This window comes from Molothrus ater, chromosome 16 (genome assembly GCF_012460135.2).
Source record: "Molothrus ater isolate BHLD 08-10-18 breed brown headed cowbird chromosome 16, BPBGC_Mater_1.1, whole genome shotgun sequence".
Taxonomy (NCBI): domain Eukaryota; kingdom Metazoa; phylum Chordata; class Aves; order Passeriformes; family Icteridae; genus Molothrus; species Molothrus ater.
In genome coordinates this window covers 11,220,102-11,240,386 of record NC_050493.2, presented here as the reverse complement: position 1 = coordinate 11,240,386, position 20,285 = coordinate 11,220,102, and the positions used below count along the sequence as shown (strand labels likewise).

The 20,285-nt window shown below is 45.3% G+C and overlaps 1 protein-coding gene across 2 annotated transcripts in view; it reads right to left on the bottom strand.

Moving 5' to 3' along the window:
- The window catches only part of CARHSP1 (calcium regulated heat stable protein 1), a 37,752-nt gene that overhangs the window by 10,062 nt on the left and 7,405 nt on the right, over positions 1-20,285 (bottom strand). For both annotated transcript variants that reach the window (XM_036392364.2, XM_036392365.2), the window contains exons 2-3: positions 8,441-8,639; positions 4,635-4,757 (exon numbers count right to left, since the gene is read on the bottom strand). In XM_036392364.2, the coding sequence (XP_036248257.1) occupies positions 4,635-4,757; positions 8,441-8,619 (302 nt within the window). In that variant the 5' untranslated portion in view covers positions 8,620-8,639. The remainder of the gene's footprint in view (positions 1-4,634; positions 4,758-8,440; positions 8,640-20,285) is intronic.

Genomic DNA, 20,285 nt, shown 5'->3' with positions numbered 1-20,285 from the left:
TAAACTAAACACCAGAAGTTCCACCTCATCATGAGGAAGGAATTCTTTATGTCGAAGGTGACTGGCCCTGCCCAGGGAGAGAGTGAACCCTCCCTGTCTGGGGACATTCCAAACCCTCCTGGGTGCATTCCTGTGTAACCTGCTCTAGCTGACCCTGCCTTGGCAAGGACAGTGGCCTAGATGTTCTCCACAGGTTCCTTCCAACCCCAACAATTCTATGATCACATATTTATACCCATATCTCACAAGTCCAACTCAATAAAGCAGCTTTGGTGCAACTTCCACTCATAAAACATGTCTACATGTCCACATTCCTGCACAGATACACAGAAAATTTTGCAGATATCAAGTGAAGCTTTTGAATGCCACATATATTTGACTTTATTTTTGGGCTAATGTTCACTTATAAAAAGGAAATGCCAACCCAAGTGTTGTTATTATCTTACAAAAAATAAAGAAACTTACAGGAAACAGACATCCCATCCTATGGAAGACATTTTCACTAAAATGTAACCTCACAACTCCTCAAAGCTTATGGAAGAAAATAATTTAATTCCTCAAATTAAAAGTTTATGTTGAAAATCATAATAATCTGTGTGCAAGTCAGGCAGCTGGTGCCTATGCTTAAAACCTTCACTAATCATCACAGCTTAGTGATGAGCACAGAGGAACAGTCTATCTTGGCGAATCCAAACTGGCATAACCATTTTATCCAAGCTCCTGAAATCCCAGCTTTTGGGAAGAATTTGGGAGAAACAATCCGCTCTCATTTCATGAGAAGATGCCTGAGACAGTGAACAGGCTAACATCTCCCTCACATTCAGATTTAACTGAATAAATAGATGGAAAAGAATCACTTGATAAACATGAGGAGGATCTCAAAACTCTGGCAAACCAGAGTCACTGGAGTCCCCTGAGCCACAGGCCTGGCTACAGAATGCTGCCACAAAAAGCAATTCCAGTTAATAAAGAGCAATCTATCAAATTCACTGTGAAATAAACTGAAATGAAAGGCATTACTAATGTGTCCTTCCAGTGTTGCCTTGCATCAGGATTAAGACAGTGACACCATCACCCTCCAGCACGAAAAGCTGTTTCCAGCAACTCAAATATACTCTGAGTAATTAAAGAACACAATGTGCTGAAACCTTCAGTACTTCAATAATAGCACTTTTCACTAACAGGTTGAGGCAGAAACATCAGCTATTTTTGAACTGAAGCTCTGAGACAGTACCTACATTTGAAACATTTCAAACAGTGGCCCATTCCTGCTACAATAGAAAATGCTGTTGAATTCAAGAGAGCAGAATTGACCTAGAGAAGCTGTAAAAACACAAAACACTTCAGTCCTACAAAATCTATATGAACTAAGATGTTTCTGAAAGTGGGAGGAAAAGAGCCTTTGAGCACAGTTTCTGCCAGGAGAAGGGCATGGTTTGCCTGCTGTGAGATGGGAGGAGAAGTGGAGGTCCATGGTGAAAGCCAAGTCAGTAAACACCACAGTGAGCTCAGAGCCTGTCTGTGGCAGGAGGAGATCACCAGGGAGGGAGAGGACCCTCAGCACTGGACTGGCAACCATGGTGGGGCAAAGCCTCTGCCAGAAAGGTACAGATACCTCCCAGCAATGGATGGGGTACAGGAGGTGCCCTGCAGCCTTCTCCTGCTGCACTGCAGGGACACCACAGCACAGGGAGCCTGTTCCTGGTGTGAAATGGCACAGCTGAGAATAGAGAGAGCCAGGCTGGTCCCGTGGCTGGGCTGTGTCTGAGGGCCCAGAGCCTCCCAGCCCTGCCCACAGAGCAGCTCTGCCCCTCTCCAGCCTCCCCACACAAGGGTGGTGCAAGGGCACAGCTGGGGGAGGCTGGCAGAGCAGAGAACCTCCTGTGCCAGCCAAACAAACACTGAAAAAAGCCTGAAAACACCTCCACCAGCGAGGCTGGCCATAAACTTTTACAACCTTTTGGCTCATTCAGTGGTGCTTGAGGATGGAGGGAGTGGGTGGCAGGAAGGGGAGGGTGGCACAGCTCTCTGGTTACTCCAGTACAGTTTATTGATGGCTCCCAGTCAGAGCAGTTTGAGAGCAGATGGGATCAATACACCAACAGCACAGCCCACCAGAGGGGACTCCTGTCACAGGGGCCTCGCACAGAGCACCAAAAATCACAGCACACAAAGTTATTTTTGTAATGTCACTTGGGACCTCAGCATAGGAGACATATGGGAGTCTTAAACAGGGAAACAGAAAAAACATCTCTGGAGTTGCTACTGAGTGGAGGGGAATTGAGGGCAGGAACACCTTGTGCACCCAGAATCAAGTCCAAGACAGAAAAATGTGTTGGGCAGTACGATAGGGACCTGAAAGAGCAGTTCAGTTTGTACAGACAAACAAAACAGCAACCCCAATCAAAAAGTCATCTCCAGGGTTTTAAAAGGAATAATTTCACATAACTGAAGAAAATTTTACTGAACTAGTTGGAAGAGAAACTGTACTGGGGAAAAAAACCAGGACTGAAAATAGACAGTTCTTTAAAAGGAATTCATTAGAAGGCTGAAAATTCATGTTTCTGCAAGAAGGCTGTTGTAACTAAACCCCTGCTGATCAGTAACTGTATAGGTCAGACTAGATGTTCACAGTTAAATTTTTTTAAATTGTGACATAGGAAATGCTATTTTTAAGTTATTCAGGAAATGAGGAGAAATAGTGCATTTGCATTAGACAAAAGAGAAAGGAGGTATTAAAAATGTCACTTCCTTGGGTTGAACACAAGTCAGACCACTGAACCTATTTGCACCCATGAGCCCTACAAAGCTTTGGGCTGTCAATGCCCACGGTGCAGCAACATTCCAGAAACCTGGAGGAGAGCCAAGTGCTCCTTCTCCAAGGACATGTGCTGCACACATAGCCAGGAAAGACAGCTGGGGCAATGGGAGTGGGTTTGGTGAGGCTTTTGTTGACTTACCACTGGATAACCACTCTGAACAACAAATAAGGATTATACAGCTTCAGTACTGTGAGCAATAGGTAAAATAAAACTGGTGGTAGAAGAGGTTACAGGAGAATAAACATCAGTCTTAACACACACACCCTCAGAGACAACAGCCACTGGTCAACATCCCAGCCTAGGAACAAATATTAAAATTGCCCATTAAACCTTGCAGATTAGCCAGGCCATAAACACCAAGGGCAGTGCAGGCAGGGGATGTGCTGGGCAGGCAGGGCTGTCCCAGGGGATGTGCTGGGCAGGCAGGGCTGTCCCAGGGGATGTGCTGGGCATTCCTGGGCAGGCAGGGCTGTCCCATGGGGATGTGCTGGGCAAGCAGAGCTGTCCCAGGGGATGTGCTGCCCTGCAGCCAAGCCAGGAGCCTCACATCCAGGAATCAGGAATGCAGCCACAGCTGGGAATGCCAGGCTGGATCTGCACCAAACTTTGACACTGCAGAGGATGCTGAGGGCACAGCAGGTAAGCAACGCTGCAAAGACTGGGGATCAAGGGCTAATGCGATTATGGGATGTACAGAAAGAGAAACAGAGCAGAACTGGAGGAGATTTTATCTCCTTACACTGAAAGTGTGTGTGCAGTGTATAGTCTTAACATTATGCTTAAATTCTTCAGTCTCTTTTCTAAGCATGCTGCAAAGACTGGCTTAGACTGGAGAAAAATTCTCAGCAAGGGACTTAAAAAGCTTTATCTGCTTAGTTTATCAAAAGGTAAATTCAGAGGGGGTGGTTCTCAGTGTGTTCAGGACAAAAAGGGTTCAAGTACTAATGAACCCTTTAACAGAGAAAGCTTCAACTATAAATTGCTCACAACCTAAGCTAGATAAATTCAAGGAAGTAATAAAGTGTGACTTTTCTCAACAGTAAAGGCAATTAACCTTTAGTTTAATAATGGTACAAGCAGTGCAAAGTAAAAGTAGTGAATTTTCAGTGTTATAAATCTTTACGTTAAAACCAGACACTGCATGAAATATTTGCTTCAGGTGAATGCAAGTTTCTGGGTCTGGGCAAAACTCATAGCTTATTCTAAGAGATTTAAGGATCATCTTCTAGTTTTTAACTCAACAGATTTATAATAATAACAACAGGAAAAGAACTGCATAATCTATTGCTGCCAGTAACATCTGCATAACCCCTCTTTGCTGGAGTGAGGATGACAGATTATAAACCAGATTGTGTCTGAAATGTTGAGAGCAGTTGATAATGAAGGCAAAGCAGAGCTGCAGCTCCCCTTGGGAACATTTTGTATTTGCAGGGAAGCCCTGATGAGGGGGGGAGAGAAATGATGCATCTGACTCCATCTTATCAGAAGGCTAATTAATTACTTTATTATACTATATTATTCTATACTATATTACATTACATCTAAACTGAATCTGCCAAGCACTCAACTCTGCACACCCTGCCCAGAATCTCGTGACTGTCAGCCCACAGTCCTGACACACACACATACCTGACCCTGACAGGCCAAGGAAACAAAACACCATCACTGTGGGTAACCAATCTCCATATTGCATTCTACTTTGGCACAAACACAGGCACAGCAAACGAGATAAGAATATTCTTGGGAAGAATTGTGCCTTGCTTTTGTCTGTGCAGAGAAGAGTGGGGCTGGAGGCACACGGACAGAACTCACTCTGAGATGTGCACGAAGATGTCGGGCCCTCCGTCTGCAGGGGTGATGAAGCCGTGGCCCTTGGAGCGGCAGAAGCACTTGCAGACCCCTTTGTAGATGGGCCCCTCCGAGGCCCTCACCGTGCTGCAGGAGGAAGCACAAAGAGCAGCTCAGGGCTGGGCACGCTCCCACTGTCACCAGGGCACACTGGGCACAGTGGCCAAGCCCTCCCTCCCTCCCTCCCTGTGAGCTCTGCAGCAGCGCTCGGCTCTCACTGCCCCACACTGCACTGCCTGGGGCCTTTGGAAGGGACACTCAGATGAAGATGATGTTTGTTAGCACTGTAATGCACCTACTGCCATCTTGAATCCAACTGCTCCGTCACTGGGCCATGTTTTCCTCCAGACACCACACTAAATGTGAGAATCTTCCACTTCCAGACACCATCCTGCCTTTGCTTCCTGCTTTCCAGAGATGTTATCTGAATTACCTATCTCAGCAACTCCTCTGCCTCCATGCTTGCCAGCTAGGGCTTTATATTCACTACACCAAGCATATTTTGTGTTTGCTCTAAAGAGGAGTGAAGTATGAATCTGAGAAAAACAAAACCTCATCACACCAAAGAGCCATGACATTTCCCTAGCACAACTATTTCTACCAGGTTGAGAACTGTCTGCAGTAAGCACAAAGAAGCAGGACTCACTTGTACCCAATCAGCTAAAAAAGAGAAGTGGCTCCACACAAGTGTTATCAAACACCAAAACAAATAATCTCTGCTAAATGTACAAATCTTCTACCTTTGATGAGTTTGGGAGTACCAGTGTCCACCTAAGTGCTGTGCTTTCACAGATTTCACAGGAAGTGTGAAGCCCAGCTGTGGTGCATAACAGCCAGACTCACGCCTGAACTCCTCCTCCACTGCCATGGCACTTGTATTTTAAAATGAGACACATTTGCAGAACCAACTTTAGGGTTTTGATGGTACTGCCATCCAAAAAAAAAACAATTACTTGTCCTGAAAACTGTGGTTAAATCCTTTTCTGCATCAAATACACTGATCCAGGGTTTGGATCCAGGGTTCCAAACTCACTCAAACACTTCCATTAATGAAAACCAACTGGTTTAGACATATTATGGGGTTTACTCTGATCATTGCTAGGTCAGAACCTTCTTCATGCTAGGAATATCCAGTAGATTCCATGTTAGAAGAGGATTTTGATGCGATTCTTCAAACACATGACAGTGCAGCCATTTGTTTATGTGCATCATGGCAACTTGGACATCATTGTCCCAAATGCTTAAATTTTACTGAAGTCCAAATGAAATTGTTTTTAAAAAATGGTAACAGCTTTGTTCCTTAAATCAAACTAACAATAAAGAAATGTAGCTGAAAGTGCTAAAGAAAGAAATCTCCATTAAATCACTTCATTTCCAGCTCTATAAAGCTGTCAACACACCTGACCTCACAAGTGCTTGTTACACAGAAAAGCACTCACTGTCCTAAACAAGCTATTAAAGTTCAATTGCATCTTTCAAAGAGACAAGGCACTGTGGGGGATGAGGCCCCCCACTCCCAGTGAACCAAAATTAAATAATACCACTGAATAATAAACCACTGCCTGTCACATTCATCTCTTTATACAACTGCTCACCTAGAGCTCTTGTTTAAAGAGGACACACACCAAAAAAAAAAATTCAGAGCTATTTTGGTTTTCAGGGCAAACAAATACAGCAAGATTCCTACACTAATTAATGATTAAAGAACTGTGGAAGCCAAATAACAAATTCTTTCTTTTTGTAAGAACCAAACTAAGATTAACAGCTGAGAAGATTTACAAAGAGTTCATTATTAACACAGCACTGAAGCAAGCTAGCTTGGACTTGCTTTTCAAGGGCAACCCCAATTATTAAGTCAATTATGTTCCTTTTAGCAATCTACTTCCATCAGGAAGTTCAGGGCATTTGAAAGCTTTTGGAACTGACAATATATAAAGTTTTCTTCTGCTTCTCTTCTTTTTTTGCCTCATTTTGAATTCAGAAGTAATAATATGAAGCATCAGTGAGAGTTATCATTTAAATCCTCATGGATAACCCTGGAAGAAAAGAGCTGGATAACACTGCAAGAAGCAAAAGGGAAAAGCACACCAACCAGAGTGAGTGGCCCAAAACAGGCTGGCTGTGGGGCTGAGATCTTACTGCCACAGCTTCCATTCAGCACTGCCAGACCTTCCTCACACAGAAATAAAAGGCTGTGGCAGAAGCTTCACATAGTACCCAGATTCAAAGGCTCTGAGATGAACAAAGGAGCCCACATTGCCTTCTTCAGGTCTGCTCCTCATTGGGAGGCCTCTGACAGGCTCTGGGAATTCTTTGCAATGGCCAAACCTGGCCACACCATCAGCTGCCTGCACTGGGAGGAGTTCCCTCTGGACAGGGCTCACAGGAGCCTGCACAGCACCACAGGGCCCCTGGAAAGCTCTGGTGAAACATCACTACCTCAAAGAACTACAAAAATAAACAATTATTACCTTGTTTCATGGAAAACCTCATACAAAAAACCTTAGAGAAAGAGATCAGGCATAACTGATCTCCTTGATAACCAGCATATTCTTTAACAGGTCTATTTGAACAATCTTAAGATGAAGGTATAAAAGCTGCATAAGAAAAGGAAACAAGGAAATAATAAATAATTCCACTGAATAATAAGCCACTTTCCTCTGAAAAGTGATGGAGCATCCCTAAAATGTAACTTTGATGACGTTAGCACAGGTGTCAGGAGTAAAAAACCCAAAACTTCCAGTGAGGTTTGGTCCAGTGCTTCAGGGGCAGTGAGAAGGGAGACCATGCCAAAAAAAAAATCAGGATCTGAGAAGGAAGCACCAACACAAACTGGTGCTGGAAGCCAGAACCCAATGTCTGAAGTGAAGCAAAGCTTCAGACAACAAACTCTGTTTTGAGAAATCTCGGTGTATTTTCCCCTCCCTGTAAAACTTTTGTCTTAAAAAGCCAAGTGACTTTGAACATCCTTTTCTAAAATAGAGCATTGAAAAACTAAAAATCACTTGGGCTGAAAGTCCAAAGGCATCAGAACTTCTTGGAGAAGAGTATCACAAAGCATCTTCAGACACCAGCCCCCCTCCAGCCCCGTGCAGGGACTGCTGGCCGTGTCCTGTTACTGCTGAGTAAGAAATTACACAGATTGTTAGAAGGTTGGTTTGCAGAACAGTAGCTTTAATATGAAAACTCTCTCCTTTTATAGATAGGTTTGACATATTCTAATTGATTGGTTAATTCATAAAAACATTTTTCTTCTCTTCTTTTATAGATAGATAAAAGAATATTGCAATTCTCTTCTTTTATAGATAGATATGAAATTCTCTTATTTTATAGATAGGTTTGACATTGGTTGGTTCTTTTATAGATAGTTAAAAGAATATTGCAATTCTCTTCTTTTATAGATAGATATGAAATTCTCTTATTTTATAGATAGGTTTGACATTGGTTGGTTCTTTTATAGATAGAATATTGGAATTCTCTTATAGATAGATATGAAAATTCTCTTATTTTATAGATAGGTTTGACATTGGTTGGTTAATTAATTAATACTTGATTGGTTAATTAATAAAAACATTTTCCTTACAAACAGTTTTTGAGAAGAACAGAAAAACAGAGCAGGAAATCACTACTTGTAGGTCGTTTACACTAATAAGTTATCATTGTTTCTCTACAGCTCTCTACAAGTCCCACAAATCCACGGTGAGAAAAGGCGTTTTCCCGCTCTCTGGGCAGGCTGCCGCGCTCGCGGGCCCGGGCGGGGCCGTACTCACGCCGAGAAGGTCCTGGTGCGGCGGGTGGGCAGCGGGCTGGGGATGAGGTAGCCCCGCAGCGGGGACGGGGAGCGCTCCCGCGGCCGGCGGCTCTCGGGCAGGTGCAGCGAGCTGGGCGGCGCGGCAGAGCCGGGGCACGGCGGCGAGGAGGAGGAGGAGGAGCTGGGCTCAGCAGACATTCCTGAGGCCGGAGCAGAGCCTGGGGAGAGGAAGGGATCTGATTTAGCCCCGAACGGGAATTGTCGTAAACGCCACGGATATTTGTGATGCTGATTTTGTAAGAACGTGACTCACTTCCTGCAGACGTACACACGGACACAGCTCCCACCGCCAGCTCTGCTCGTATCAGTGAGTTGATGTTTTGTAAAGTTTATTTCTTTGAAATGTCACAGTTTTGTCAGCTGTAGTAGGAAGCTCCTCTGCAAACAGATTACTCCACAAGCAACGTGTTTGCTCACTGCTGCCTTACTCACAGGCCCATGAGGCACAGCTGAAGCCAGCTCCTGGTCTTGGTGTGCCCCACACACCTCCCACAATGATGATGGGCTTTGACCACAGGCAGCAGAGAGGAGCTGCACACATCTGCACACAAACACACATCACAAGAAAGAAGCCCTTGAAGAAGAAATGCTGAGATAAAGCTGCACCTCCAGTGCTGCAGGTTGGTTTTGCTGTGTGATCACCATGATAACTTCATTGCTGCTGCTCACTTATTAACACGGCTCTGTCAGCTCATAACACCTCCAGCGTGACTGTGAGAAGAGAATCAGAGGAGAGCTGCTTAATTCCCCTCAGCCTGAGCCAGCCAGCCAGCTGATTTACTCTGCCTGGGAAGGAGCACAGGCAAAGCTGGGAGGCAGTGCCAGCCCTGAGGAGCTGACCCCTCCTGCCTGGCAGATCTGGCAGACCCAGCAATCCCCTTTGGGGGTCTGAGCCTGCCACAGCTCCCAGCAGCTAGGATGCCAACAGTCCACACCTTCATCCAGACCCCCAGCAGGCTCAGGTGTGCTCTTGCTCAGGTCCTACAGCCCAGGAGGGAGAAGATGTCCTTCTCAGCACACGAACAGAATACATCTGATCACACAACAGGCAGAACTCCCAGAATCCATGCAAGGAGCAGGATCAGAAACAGCAGCACTTCTACACACATATAAATGCATGGCTCACAGCAGCAGTAGCAGAAATAAGAGGAAATAACCAACACTGTTCTGATATTACTATACATGTCCCCATCCACACTGAAAGGGGAAGATGATTTGCAAAAATAACCAATAACCCACTACAGTCTTACTGAAGAAGACTAAAAATATCTGGTTATCTGGATGAGTTAGCAAAAAATGTGGCGATCTGAGTCAAGAAAATATCACAAAGACAAGAAAAGCTGCCTTTAAGACCAGTAGTTTAATTGAACTGAAATCTCTCATATCCATTATGCACCCTCCTCTTGACACCCACACTCCCCAGCCCATGAATTATGGAGTGGATCCTTGACATGACATTTGAGAGATGCAGCCTTCTTGTCAATGACAAATCCATATTATTTCTTCCTGAAAATAAAGACTAAAATTAAAAAGGCTTCTTAAGAATGAAGTCACCAGGGAACAAAGGCTTTTGTCTTTAATTGCTCAGGGTGCTCAGAAGATAGAAGTGAATAGTCAGTCATACTCCCTCCTCTACAAGCTTGAGCTTTCCTAACTGTTCTCAAGAACAACTCAGCTGAGAACAAAACCCCAGCTTTGGGGATGGAATTTCACATATGGATGGTATCTGTCACCTATGAGCTAATGCCCTGCCCAGTGTCACAGCACAGTGCTCAGCTCAGACCAAGATGATAACACCAAAGGGTCAGGATTTTCCAAACTTCCTCCTCCTCAAAATAGACCTGCTGTGCTGGCTGGTACAGAGGAAGTCTCAATTTTCTAAAGCCCTCTCCTTTTGACACCTCGCTTTCAAGGAATGTGTTTGACACAGTAGGACCATAGCCCTAGTAAGACACAGGAAAAATAAGAGCAAACAATAAAAACCTTATTCTGATAACTCAGCACACATGGGCTGGCACAAGTGAAAACACAGCTTTTAGAATCACATGCTTTCTCTCCTCATCTAAATATAAACCAGCTTGTCAGGTGACAAGCAAAATGCAGAGTATTCACCCATCTACTGCAATACAGCCACAGAATGCTGCCTGTCCCCTTCCTCAAACAGGGCTAGAGAGGCAGAATTTTCCCTCCTTTCTTCAAAACACAGACAAACCACAAAAATATTTACAAATAAAGAAGACTAAATGGAGTTAGAAGCGTGCTACCATATGTTATTGTTCCCATTTGTATTATTTTGGTGCCCTTTGCTCCGCACAGGTAAAATAAACCAGCGATGTGGAACATTCAGTGCAGTGTCACTGCACAAATGTCCTTTTTGTTCTCTGCCCACGGCAAAGGTGGGCGAATAGCCTCAACTCTCATCACTGCTATTACAGGAGCCCTGCATTGTGCTCAGAGCTGGGTGAGACCTGACCCAAAACCACACAGCTGAAGGCAGAGAGCAGCAGCCACACCTGGCTTCACCTCCACCACAACCAGTGGGGACATGGGGGGATCAGAGCCCGTGCTGCAGCTCAGTCTCTACAGGCAGGCAGGATGGTGCATCTCTGCACAGGAGAGTGCACTGCCTCATCCCTCTGCCTCTGGGCTTCTCTGCCAGCTCTACAAACCAGGCACAATGAGAAGGATGGGAGCCTGACCGACCAAGCTGAACCGTGTGTGTACAGCAGGATGGCAGCAGCTCCCACCTCCTACGGCAGAGGATCAGCTCATCTGGACCTTCACAAAGACAAAGGTGCAGCTGGGCTGTTTCAGTTCATGCTGGTGTGGCCACTTGTTGACGTTGTTCATGCAGGGATTAGCTCATTTCCCTTGGCAGCCCTCCTGCAGGAGCAGACACTCTCCCCACTCGCAGGCGCAGCTGGAGGCCGGGCAGTGTTGACACAGGAAGCCTACAGCAAAAACTCAAAACAAAACAAAACCCACACCCCAGCCCTCCCAGCCGCCTCCTCACAAATGCTTTGCCTTCCTAAGGCAGTTACCAGCAGTCTGCAGAGATGTTTTCCAGATGTTATCCTGGGTTCTGAACTGACTCCCTGTAAAATCAAGGATCACCCCTGGTACTTGGATGGCAGCCCTTCCTCAGCACCCACAAATTCCTTCCTCATTTTTTGACCCTGTGACTAGCTGAACAAACCCACTTTCCTACGTCTCTCAGAAGTCAGAAGCCCCTTACATCTCCCAACCCAGGGAGGTCCATCAGGTTTTCCCCTAATTTTCCCCTACAACCAGGGAAACCCCCTGCATTTCCTCCAGCCCAGCCAGCACTCTCCCCTTGGCCATGGCAAGGACATCATCCCACAAAGCCCAAGAGCACCAGCAGTGCAGGCACCCTGAGCTACCAGGAGCACCCATCCCCCTGTGCCAGCCCTGCAGAAAGGCCAGCAGTGAGATCCCAGCCAGGCCAGCAGCAGGGACAGCACGGCCAGCAGCTCTCTGCTGCTTGAGCCAGCAAAACACGTGCCTGCGGGGATTTACAGAGTGAGTGCAACATGACGTAGGGTGGGGATGTTTTCAGGCTCTTTAGGAAACTCCAGCCACGTGCCACATTACCCTGAAATCGTCCCATATTTCAACATGCATCATTTCTCTTTCTCCAATGTGATTTTTTTAAATATTTATGGTTAGGAACGCAGCAAACTGGAATATAAATAAAATGAATTACAGTAGCGTCATGGCAAAAGTAGACTAATTTAACATTTCAAAGCAAAAATATTTTTTAGCATACCTTTTTTAGAAAAATTGGCCAATGTGTGCAGAAAGAGACCCCAAAATGTCATCTACAACAAGTGACCTACAAAGCACCTGTAACAAGTGAGCTACAAAGAGCACAATACAAGCAGGAGAAATTTCTGAAATTCTCCATGAAAAATAACTTTAAAGAGCAATTGAAGTGATAAGGTTGGGGGTATATAGATATCACCATAATTTCTCTATACATCTATACATCCTATTTCTCTTAAAGTCTGCCCCATACCTCTAGGAATACCCTAAAATAGCAGGTTTGGGGAAGTTATCCATTCTGACCAGCACAACATTACCACAGAAATCTTGTCTCACTTTTAGTTCATGTAAATGCCTGGAAATAGTCCAAATGGATATGGCAGGGTGGCAGGCTTCATGAAATCTCTCCATCTATGAATGGCTTCTTTTTCACATCAGAGACTGCAACACCTTCAGTGAACATCCCCAGGGAATGTTGCTCTGCATCCTCCAGTGCTCCAGCATACAGAAAATGCTCTTCTGGCCTCCTTAGTCTGGAAACAGCCCTGCCTGGAGGAGCTGCTTTCAGAGGGTACCACAATGGCCCATGAACAGGACAGCACTGGCTATGCTTGCCTGGAAAATGAGGGTTTTTCTCAAAGACAGAACAAAACTCCCCAAGAGCAGCTGCTTTCAGCTGCAGGTTCTGCAAGATCTCTTTCATTTCAATCTCTAAAAGGAATTTGAAAAGTATGTCTAAAATACATCTGAAAATCTGATTGTTTTCTGGGCCTTTCCTGGATTTAGAAACAACACCAGAAACTCTGCTTACTTTTTTTTTTTAATTTTCACTTTCAAACATCCTGGTTTCCACACTTATTCTGTGCAGCTGCATTTCTTTCCTTCTCCAAGGAAGCTGTGCAGATAAACCCCTGAGCTCCACCTGCTCTTCTGCTGACACCCAAAAAACCTCATCTCAGCAAGAAAATCCACAGCCCCTGGCTCCCATCTCTGAGAGAGTGAAGGCACCAGGGCTCCCCGCTCTGTGCCCTGATAAAGGTGAGGGACTGAGGGTGTCCCCAGTCCTACAGCAGCTCCCAGCTCCCTCTCTGAGGTGCCTGAGCACCAGACAGAGCACAGCTCCTCCCTGGAGCTCCTTCCTGAGCCCTTTGTGGCACTGGGACCCCGTGCACACAAGGATCCCAGCACTGTGAGCATCCCAGCACTGCCCCTGCACCTCAGGGTGAGGCACTTACAAAACACAAACAGTTACAAAACAGCTTCTGAGAGCTTCCCCTTCCAGCTTAGTCTGCATGACTAACTTTCCACAGTTCCTACTGGTATTTCAATTAGCACTGAAACTCAGAGGAGTTGCAACATGCATGTGACATGTCACAGAGGATTATGATATAAGCATGATGCTCTTGGAGGCTGCAGAGTGCCCACACACTGGAGTGATTTGTCACTTAATGGAGACCAGGACATGTCCAGTAAAAGCCTAATTATAAGGTAAGCAAAATGCAACAAGGAAAATTCCTATGGCTTGTTTGGGTGTACAAATTAATTTGGGTTAAAAGAGGGTTTAGTTTACAAACAGTAGCAGCTATTTCCAAGCAATCTCAGCATTGAACACTTTGTCCCCAGATGCTGGGGGTGCCCTTCTGCTCCTGCAGTGAGCAGTGTCTGTGTCTGAAGGAGACCCTGCTCAGGCAGCACAAACCCACCCTGCAGAGCAGTGCTCACAGAGAGGGATGGGGAGGAACTCAGTCATCAGCAGCCTATACAGCACACTGACAGAGATGAGGACTGCCTGCAGTCCCATGTTTTCCACTGTTCATGAAAGCTCAAAGAAAAAAAGTTTAGGTGAAGGAACTGAGTGGTTAGTCAGATTAAGTACATGTTTCAACTGGTTTAGGATTATACTGAAGGATGTATGGTGATACCCTGTGGCTCATTTTATCAAAAATATAGAGGAATCAGGATTCTCTCTCACTGGAAATCCAGCATTTGCCATGATTGATGATGCACAAATTTGTTGCTCCAAGCTGAGCAGAGCTAGCCAGGGTCCTCCACTGGTCCGTGAGCACAGGAGGCTGTAACAGATGCACTGTCAGCTGCTAGGGGACAGAGAGTGCCCAATCACATGGGAAGGACCAACTTCCATCCTGCCCCTTGTAAAAATGTACTTCAGTGGGAGCAGAGCACACCACCAGCCAGTGGCAAGGCAAGTTCCTCAGGACAGTGCTGGGAATGGCACAGAGCTGTCCCAAGACCAGCACACCTTCCCTCACACTCTCTCACAGGAGAAGCCCAGGCCCTCAGTTTGCTTATAAAATCTCATTTTTCCAGCTCCTTTTGTTTAAAGAACAGATTGCAGGAGATGGAAAACTCTCTCTAGCTCGTGGTGAGCCTGGACAAGCAGTGACAGGTTCCAGACAAGCATCCTCCTCTGGGAGCTCTTCCAGGCAAGGTTGAAGATGGTGGTTGAAGATGATGATGGTGGTAATTAGGTGCAAGTGTTGCCCAGTGACTTAATTTGCTGTGCACCTATAGTATTGGTTAATGTAATCAAGTATTTAAATAACAGCAGAAAAAGGTGGGGATTCTCACCTGGGCAGGACACCACAGCCTGTCACCAACCAGGCAGGTGGCAGTGCCCTGTGGGATGGGCTGGCACACCCATCCCTGTGCCCACAGCACGCCCAGGGGCACTGAGCCAGCACCAGCCTGGGCTGAGATGCCCAGCATCCTGCCTTGCTTTTGGTCTGCCAGCTGCCTGCTGGGTGAGCTGCCAGGCTCCAGCCCTGGCTGTTCCTGTGCCAGCAGGGCCACCCTGTCACAGCAGTGCCCAGCTGCTCCCAAAGCCACTGCCAGGTGCCCCCACAGTGCCAGAACCCAGAGCAGAAGCACAGACACCAGCTCCCAAAGCCCAGCTCCAAGCCAGGTGCTCCTTCCCTGAAGCCAAGCACACAAGAGGTCACCCCCAGGAGCAAGTGTTGGTGTCCCCAGTCTCCTCAGAGGTGTGATTAGGGTACAGGGCAGTGTGAAGGGAGATCCCAAAGGAGCCTTGCAGTAAAGCTGGGGACCATCAGGATGACTTTACTTGATCCAACACTGGTAGCCAGGTGAGGCTGCCCAGGTCAGAGTTAAATACAAGGTGAGAGCAGCATGTATTATTATTATGTATATATTGCTTACCATCAACACCTTTCCTGCATCCTCATTTAAAGAAATGGCCAACTAAAAGTTGCATAGTGGTATTTAATAACCTCCTAGGAGATTTTTCAGGCCCTTCCTGAGCTCATATAATCTTTTAACCTCTGCAGTATCCTGTGGCAAGGATCCCACAGCTTAAGTGTCTATGAAGAAAGGGCCTCCACTCCTTTCAGTGGACTGTCAGGAGAGGCCCTTTTTACAGGGAAATTAAGAAAGGACAGTGAGACCGAAAGGCAACAATAAATTAGAAAAGGAATAATGAAACAAATGGGAAAAAAAAACATTAGCTTAGAGGAGCACACAAGAAAGGGTGTACAGACTTATTCATAAATCAAACCTTAAATTTTCTAGCAGAAGAGACATAAAGAGGGTAGAGAGCAAGAATAGTTACAAGCTGTTTCTGGTGATCTTGCCCCCTGCCCTTTAAATTTCCAAGCACAAATTAAAAACCATGTGCCTTTTTAAAACAAAACACTCCCCACTTTGTCACTTGAATGGCTGCCAGGACTCTTTCTTAGACAATAAACCCCACTAGTATCAAATATTTCTGAAGATTTAGCTTTGTCAACAAGATGGCTGTTTTGGGCCAGAAAGCAGATATTATCTATTCAATGTTTTATTGTCCCCAGCACAGAACCATTGTGCTGGTCTCTCCAAGTTCCTGCTGCCTTCATGTCTCCTCCATTAGCCAGGGCTGGGAACTCTGCTCTGGGATAGCAGAGGCAACACTTCATATATCTCATCCTAAACTTGTTAACATGCTCAGTCACAGTGAGCTGATGTGTTTCCCAGACAAAACACAATATATGGCTGAAAAGGGAACTTTCTGTCCCTTCCAGTGCTTGTTCTCCAGCTTTGGAACCCAGCTTCTCCTTCAGTGTTTTTGCAAGTCTGAAGATTTCCCTCTGCCATTGCTTCCATGCTGGAGCATCCTCCTCGAATTTATTCCAGGATTTATTTCATATTGGCAGAAAATACTTGTACCAGAACATGAAAATCTCTCATGTGTCTTGTGTCTAAGCATCTTAAAGCTCATCTACAAGGCAAATGGGTTATGCAGTGTCATACTATTACAAAGAAGTTATACATATGTAAATCCCTAGGCACTTTTGAAAAGTTCTCCCCTTTTCAGCCTCCTCTGACATCACAAAACTTCAGGCACAATTCTGGTTAAGTTTGTTCATGTGCAACTTTGAGCCTTTTAAGGCTACTGAAATCCCCTGAAATATTTATGTGGCTCAAGTGTTACTCAGAACAATTAGCTCACTGTGTTTCCTCCCTAATCAACATTTTCAATAGGGGAAAACAGTTCACATTACAGAGATCTATAACCATGGAAATTTATGAGGCATACGTGTATTGGCAAGGAAAAAAAATCCTCTGAGAGTATTTCATCTGCCAGCATTGCAGCAAGATGCAGTTGGCAGGGTACAGAGTCAGAAACCACTCAAAACCAGCTTCATCCTCACACCAGCTCTGTGAGGCACCCAGAGACCCCAGATGCCCTTCTGGACAGGCCAGGCTCTACTTTCTGGTTATCCCAATGCACAGAACACATCCCAGCCTCACTGCCTGACACTTTCTATGCATATTTTTAAGCATCTCAGGTTAATAACTTGGGTCTCTTTCAAAAAGATCACTCAGAAATCAATTAAACAAAAGGTTTGTGATGGAGACAGAATTATGAACCTACATCAATATCAAGTAATGGCCAAAAGATATAAAATTGACTGAAATACTTTAAGAAACAGAAAATGCTCTGCATCTGATGGCATGATAGACCTAAATTTTAATGGAGAAACAGATAGACAGGTAGATAGATAGATAGATGATAGATAGATGATAGATAGATAGATAGATAGATAGATAGATAGATAGATGATAGACAGATAGATAGATAGACAGATAGATATTTCAATATCACAGGCCCACTCAACAACTGCATTTCTGTTTTTTCTCCCCTCCATTACATCCCTCAACACAATTTCCAGTATATCTCACCATGCTGTACACAAGTTTGTGCTTGTGACCCTCTCAGTGTCCTCATGCTCCAGCAGGAGGCAAGTGCTCCATCAACACTGTAAAACTAATGGTTACCTCTGAACTCTCAGCTGAAACTGCCTTAATATGTTTAACTGAAGTCTACAGGATAAGAATTACATAAATATATATGATGCACAGGTCTGGTTTTTCTTACATAACCTAACAACTGGTGGAACAAAGAATACGTAAGCTAACACAGACAACCAAACTCCTTGGCTGAACAGAAAATGTTGCATTTTGCCTCACAGAGCTGCTCAGTCCTGGCAGCACACCTATCCCCACTGCCAGCTGCTGCCTTACAGAGCTCTGTGTGATCTGCTGCACTGACAGCAGCCCCTACACGTGCAGTCAGACCCGTGATGCATCCAGAGCACACCCCACAGCTCTCAGCCTCCAGAGCTGCTCCAGGGACACCAGCTACCCCAATAAACACCCCAAATCCTCTGGCTGCTACACACCCTCCATCACATCCTCTCGTATGGCAGCTTGGAAAACATCACTGATGATGCACTTTAGAGTTCTAGGGAAAAAATTCTTTTTAAGTCTCAAAAATGCTTACAGTACCCCTAGTCCAGCCAGCCTACTGCAGGTACCACATGGGGAAATGGGCCTGTGGGGAGTGTGACTGCCCTCCCTGATTATCCTGTGTGCACAAACCAGTCTTTCTGGCTCAGCAATCCAGCCTGTGCTCTCAGCAATGGCAGAAGGAGTCACACTGTGCTGCAGTGGCTGCAAAACCGCAGAGCCAGCACGGGCACGTGTGCGGGGCTGCATTTCGTGCCTACTCACCCAAACAAAACTATTCACTGCTCTGTGAGTTCCAGAGCCACGGCCCCAGTGCTGTGCAGGGCAGGACAGAGCTGTCCAGAACCACAGCACTGGTTTTGTGTTGTTTGTGGCTGCTGTGTTTGTGCTCAAAAGCCAACACAGACCATAGCAAGGGCAGGGGTGTCACTGTCAGATCTTCTGAACAATCCCTTTGCCAGGATTTCTTCTCCTGGGAAGATGAGAAGCCTCAGAGAAAAAACAATATTATCTCATTTGCCTCTCCCTGTTTTGCTGCTTTGGAATGTGGCTGGAGATTGTTTACCAAGAGGTGCATGTTTGATTGGTTTCATGTGAATTGTTTTTAATTAATGACCAATCACCATCAGCTCTGTCAGACTCTGAGGAGTCAGTCACGAGGTTTTTATTATCATTCTTGGTAAGCCTTCTGTCTGTATCCTTTCTCTATTCTTTAGTACATTTTTAGTATAGCATTCTTTAATATAATATCATAAAATAATAAATTAGCCTTCTAAGAACACGGAGTCAGATTCATCAATTCCTCCTTTGTCCTGGGGACCCAGCAAATACCAAAAAGGGGCAACTCAAGCTTTTCAGGCAAGGTAAAAATCAAGAGTTGTAGCTGAAAAAAAGCAGGCAAATCTTGAGGCATGTACATTATTAGTATAAAACTAAACCTCCATATAGAAACACATGTTTAATAGGAAATTGTACTAAAGTGTTATGTTAGAGCAATCACTACCCCAAAAAACTGCATCTACTTCAATCACAGGGACAATGGGACACACAAGAAGAGCAAACACTGCACACAGGAGCAGCAGGGAATGCCTTTCTGAAGGATTGTTTTGATTCAGTTTACCTGTTTAGCCACATGCTAATAGCTACATGACCTTATGAAACTGGGCCAGAGCCACTACCAAGAGTGATGTGAGATCAGTAAAGAAACAAAGACAGGGATATATTTAACAGTGCCTTTGTTATTTTTTTCTAGAGCATGCTTTGTGTGAAACCCAGTGTTACACAGCTAAGGATCCTCAGGGTCTGCCTGCCTCAGGAACAAGCCCCAGGTCCAGAACAAGCCATGTCATGGTACTGCATGCACACCCCCTGGGTTCACCCTGGTCCTGCTGGCCAGGAGAGCCCACATTGCACAGCTCCACATCACAGGGTACCAGAGAGGGCTCCTCCTCAGGACTCAAGCCAGGGAACAGGCAATGCAGCCACACTGCAATGTTCAAGAACAAATTTGATTAAAATCCCAGACCCCAGCTGTACCAGTCTAGTGAGTGTCCAGCAAAACCACTTTTGTCCCCATGGGGCTGTGGTAAGTGCTGAGACAGCTCTGCACTACCTTTGTTTCTAATTTTATTCCTCTGGGATGTTTTTCAGGTGAGGTTTGTCTACCTGAAGAGCCTGAGGGATGGAAGGAAAGGTGAGCATGTGAAAAATGGGTAGTGCAGGCAGCAGCATGGTGACATCATGACGCTGAGATGCTGCTGGCAGTGCCTGGGCAGCAGCTCTGCCAGATTCAGCCTGGACTGGGTTCCAGCAGTGTTCCTGTCCTGAAATCCCTGCTGCCATGGGTAAAAGACACTGCAGTGGATCACACATCCCCCGGGACAGAGACCATGTTTGTCTAAGGCTGGTACAGGGAGAAAAGAAAAAAATTAATGTAAAAAAATAATTATCAGAAACCAGTGGAACCGCACAAATATTTAAGTATATTAAGATACTCCTTCAACTCCTGGTGTCCTAAACATTGGTGAGAATAATTTCTAGGACTGACACAGTTCCCAGGGTAGGGAAAAATCATCCTTCTGCATAGAAAAAAAGAGAACATGTTTATTCAGAAACTGAGACCTGTGTAAGATTCAAACACACTTTCTGGAACACCATATAGCAGAAAATTGATAGTCACTCTATTTACTGTCTCCCCTACCTGTAAAATGAAGAGCCCACTACTTTAATAGTTTGAAACAACTTTAAGAACTCCTCCT